Source organism: Cephus cinctus, unplaced genomic scaffold (genome assembly GCF_000341935.2).
Source record: "Cephus cinctus unplaced genomic scaffold, Ccin1 Ccin1_scaffold0201, whole genome shotgun sequence".
Taxonomy (NCBI): domain Eukaryota; kingdom Metazoa; phylum Arthropoda; class Insecta; order Hymenoptera; family Cephidae; genus Cephus; species Cephus cinctus.
This window is the reverse complement of record NW_014332921.1, coordinates 17,329-22,133: the sequence shown is the minus strand read 5'-3', so window position 1 is coordinate 22,133 and position 4,805 is coordinate 17,329. Positions and strand designations below refer to the sequence as shown.

At 42.9% G+C, this 4,805-nt stretch overlaps 1 protein-coding gene across 5 annotated transcripts in view; it reads left to right on the top strand.

The window, feature by feature from the left end:
* LOC107264883 overlaps window positions 1-4,805 on the top strand; it is an 88,985-nt gene that overhangs the window by 68,492 nt on the left and 15,688 nt on the right. For 2 of the 5 annotated variants that reach the window (XM_025082077.1, XM_015733660.2), the window contains one exon: window positions 2,960-3,073. In XM_025082077.1, coding sequence (XP_024937845.1) covers window positions 3,004-3,073 — 70 coding nt within the window. In that variant the 5' untranslated portion in view covers window positions 2,960-3,003. Of the gene's footprint in view, window positions 1-2,395; window positions 2,793-2,959; window positions 3,078-4,805 lie in introns of those variants that run through there. The other 3 variants (XM_025082078.1, XM_025082079.1, XM_025082076.1) reach the window with 3 other exon arrangements.

Below are 4,805 nucleotides of genomic sequence, written 5' to 3'. Positions count from 1 at the left end.
AATTTGGGGGGGGGGGGGGGGCGAAGGGGTTGCGGTATTTTTATAAGTAAATTCCGTGACTTTTGTCCCGTCATGAAATTCCACTGCTTACATTCCAGCACACTTATGGGATCTCGAAATGACTTTTTCTCTTCCTTATGGAATTGGTTGACGTTATATATTAGAAAAAAAAATACATATATGTATATATAAATATAAGGTATATATGCATATATAATGAGCGAGGCTTCAACCCACGATTCGTATATTCCAAAATGTCAAAATCAGTCGCGTTAAATGGGACACCCGGTACCTTGTCTATATGCAAAGTGGATAGAAATTTTACTGGAATCTCGATCGAGCACATATCAATCCTTACGTCACGACTGTCGCGCATTAGTGCAACCTTAACGACCTTGCTCGTTAGCCCAGGAACTGTAGACGCTGGAAATTCCTGAGGTTTGGCAAAGGTTTGGAACGCGAGAGTTTATCCCTGTAGAGGGATAGAAAATAAGAAGAGAGGAAGGAGGAAAAAGAGGGAAAAAAAAGTAAGGTAGGTTCGAAAAAAAAAAAAAAAAAAAAAAAAAAAAAAAAAAAAAAAAAAAAAAAAAAAAAAAAAAATTTCCTTTAGGAATGTGAAAAATTCTTAACTCAAAATTCTCCACCCCAACCTTCATCCCTTTTCGAATGCTCGATTAACTAGAACGGTAATTATTCTTAATCAAGTGTCTTTTGTCTTAATTATTATTTTTTTTTCTTATCGCTCATCTCTCTCAGGCAGTATCTTTCGTCCGGGCAGATACTCGAAAACAATTTCAATTACCGTAAAGCATCCATGAATCCCTTTAATCTTGATTCCCGTCCGAATTCCTCTCGATATTACGTGTCTGGTATTCCCAAGCCTTTGATCTTGCGATTCCGTACTAATCCTTGATTGCGGTCTTTTTCCGCATCAATGGGAAAGTGTCAGCTACTGCCAGGCGTCACGACGCTCCTCTCTTGTATTCGGAGCACACAGCGACGTCTGTGTCCGCAACGGGGTCTGACCATAATTCCGCACCGGCGAAAGGGTCGAATGGGACTCGTAAATATTACAGGCTGGAATTGGTAAATGAAGGTGGGCTAGGGCCGTGCGGAGTGAAAGAAAAGAAAAATTTAAGTGAAAGATCGATCCGTTCGACACAAAGAATCGTACGAGAGCTCCGAGCAAAGTATTCCGACCGAGTGGAGACGATCAAGAAAGAGACTCCGAGACAAAGCGACTTCTGTCGCAGTCGAGATTCTTTTCTTGCGAAAGACATGCTCTCCGACCACAAAAGGTCGGATCGCTAACAATTTCAAGCTTTCGAGCTTATCGAATCTTCTCACGAGAATTCCCCCGTATCTACGGGGAAAAACGTTGCCGGATTCGCGGAAACACTTGTCCATGATCGGTGTGGACCAGTCTGAAGTTTGAAGACCCCTTTCAATAATCTCATCTTCCTTCCGGTGTTACGGTGAGATGCTGCGATAAGGGTGGATAAATGTCGGCCATTTTTCCTTTTTTTTTTTTTTTTCTTGATAGACACATTTTTTTATACCACTTTTTTTATTCTTATATTTCAACGTAACGTCAACTTCCGGTGGACTAAAAACGTGGTACCCAAAAACGAAAGACCGGGTAGCGTATGTATATATATATATATCGTAGGGAACGTGTACATTATTGCGAACATTCTCTGCACGCCTGTGGTCGTGAAAATTTAATTAAAACGCCACCTTCGTATATACAAGCATCGGGTATTTTCGCAAGGAACTCGAAGACGTAGCGTTGCGCGTTAGTGTCTTAAATGTTCGTTGATGTCGAGGGTGATAATAAATAGCGAAGTCGAAGAAGATTAAAAGGTAGGAAGAAACTGGCTTTAGTAAACTGCCATGGCTTAGTGCTTGAGAGACGGGTGGTTGAGATTTTACATTTTACTTGGTAAAAATTTCTTATACGACTTATGGATATGGATAACGTAGGACGTGGAGAGAAGGGAAGTAATTTTTTGAAAAAAAAAACATTTTTTTTGAGTAACCGTCTAAAGGTGTGAAATGTGTAATGACGCGACAGAATATTATTGATTCAGTGCACAGATCCGATATGGAAGGTAGAAATAAATAGGAAGTGAAAATGATAAGAGAGTGGAGAGGTTAGAAGGGCAATCCTCTTCTTCTTCTTCTTTTTTTCTTCCTCTTCTTGAAGTAAAAGTTTCAGGAACAGCCTATAGCCGCCGTTGCCCTGTCTTACCAAATTCCCGGAGGGATCGACAGGGCCTATAAATATGTATGGTGCACCAGCCATTTTCCAGGAAAGAGCCATTGAATGCCAAACGACTAAGTGAGTGGGTAGAAGAGAGAGAGAGAGAGAGAGAGAGAGAGAGAGAGAGAGAGAGAGAGAGAGAGAGAAGAGGTAAAATGCTAAGTAAGGACGCCATAATTATCCGCCTGTGGCGCCTCCTACCGTCGAACTGCATAACTAAAAGTACGTAAAACCATCGAGCATCTTTTTTTCAATTATCCTATTGACAACTGAACTGCCCTTCTTTATCTCTATTATTTTCTTACTTCTCTTGTCGCCTCCCTTTCTCTCTTATCCGATACCTTTCACAAGTTGCGTTAACTTTCCACAAAGTCCAAGTGCCTCTTAAGAAAACATCTTCGGACCCAGGCTCGATCTGGACCAATTCGAAGTGAACGTTACAGCTATATAAGATAGCAGGCAGGGAAGTGTCGCCAACGTGAAGGAACTTTACTCGAGGAAGAAACTTCCTATGGGAACAGGATATCAAGTAGGTCGATACCCAGAGTCCAGGATATTCCTAGCGAGATATTCCAGTCCCAGTGGTTTTATACGTCTGAAAAACATATAATGGGCTGACAATCGAAAACGATATAAAAATTTGATATACGGAAGTTTTTACTTTCTTCTTTAAACTTCAATTTCATCTTCTTTCAGCGTTGAGCCTGCTCTGCGTGCGGACATTTTCTGGAAGCTCCGCGATGCTGGAGGCGCCACCAGGAAGTCGTGAGGACCTGGTGGAAGCGGCCAGAACTCCATGCACGCCAACAGGTAGGTAAACAATTAATTTCATACACATTGTCTGGCTTCCTTATTCCCGTTAAGCCGCGTCAGAGTTCATCGTTACGTAATTACGTAAAGACAGAAAAATTAACAGTCCCGACTACCGCCGTTTACTACCCCCGTGGCTCAACCCTTAACGTCGAACAGCCTCGTCGACGTCCCCAGGGTTAATTGTCTCTTTTCCTACGGTCAGCTTTAATAATTCATATCGACCGCAAAACATGGCCGCTTACACGATACAACCCTCGAAAACAATTTAACCTTCTCAAACATCGTTCCGGCTACCTGCCCCTCGACAAACTACAAACTCTGTTTGCCGCGCGTAAATAATTAGCGGTTAATTAACATGCATCGATCTGCTCCTCGTTTTAGCCAATTACGCGAACGATCACGAAGAAACGTTGAGGCGATAATTTGTGAACATATTTTTTTTTTTCCTTCATTCCCACAGGACCCCATAACCCTTCTCTACGATCATGCAATTAAGACCGTCGCCTTTCCGCCCTTGCAGCCTCATCGCGTTAGGCACTTTAAGGAACCATCCCTTATCGCACCGCCACTGCAAAGCCGAGTGCGAAAATTTTCCAGCAGATAAGAAAATTTACTACCCTCGTCAATGAACGACCTGTACGAATTTCAAGGGAAAATATTTTTGAAAAAAAAAAAAAATATTTTCGACAACCCCCCTACCAATAATGCACCAATGACCTTCGCCCACTGTACAGCAGGACCGATATTACCCAGATCTTTCATTGCCGTAGAAATATTCATACCCACGCGACATGGGTGGGTGGTGGGTGGGGAGAGTGGAAGAGAATTGGCACGCGCATCAATCACACCTGATTGTGCTCGCGTCATCAAATTCACTCGAGTTCGCGTTCGCGAACAACAACAAAGCTTATCCACCCTTCGCTCGCGCCATTGGAAATCCACCCTTTGCCACCCTCCATTATGTACCACATACCAGTCGGTATATCACAGTCAAGTAAGGCCATCAAAGTTTCCCCCGAAAAGGACAAGGGCAATGGCTTCATATAGTTACGTCACGCGAAGGAGGGCGGGGGGGGTTGGGGAGGATGGGAGGTAATGACTGATTTTTACGTAAACCAACAGTCACGCTATGAACTAATGAACCCTTCGATAAGGAGCTAATACGTACGTTTTCACGATATACAACCTATCACTGTATATACGAGATTTTTATTTCACTGATCGATCATCCCTTATTTCATGGCTCGTTTGACCAGAGTCTTCCTAGATATTGGGATACGTTTAGGGGGTTGCTGTCTTACGTGGCTTGGCTATGGAACCTGATTGGATTTTCATGGGATTAAGATTTTTTTTTTTTTTCTTTTTTTTTCAGGGTACCAGAAAATTCACCTATAGTCAATCGGCCGTTCTAATCGACGTCGTTCGCGATCGTTAGTCAAAGAGGGTCTTTGAATTTTCGCATTATTTTCGAGGGGCGGCACGTTACGAATTATCGCTGTACGATCTTGTCAGTGTTTTGGGGACGTTAAGATCAGATTGCACCGGGTAATGGGAACGTATAGGGATAACCTTTACGAGATGAGGTCATCGGCTAGAGCAATCACTAGGCTCGTGAAGCAACCCCTAGGAAATAGTTTCCAAGGAGTTATGAACCTCGCAGCTTATCCGGCAGAGGGCAATCTTCGCGTTCCTGATACATGTTGGGAATTCGAGGATAACCTGGGTGGGG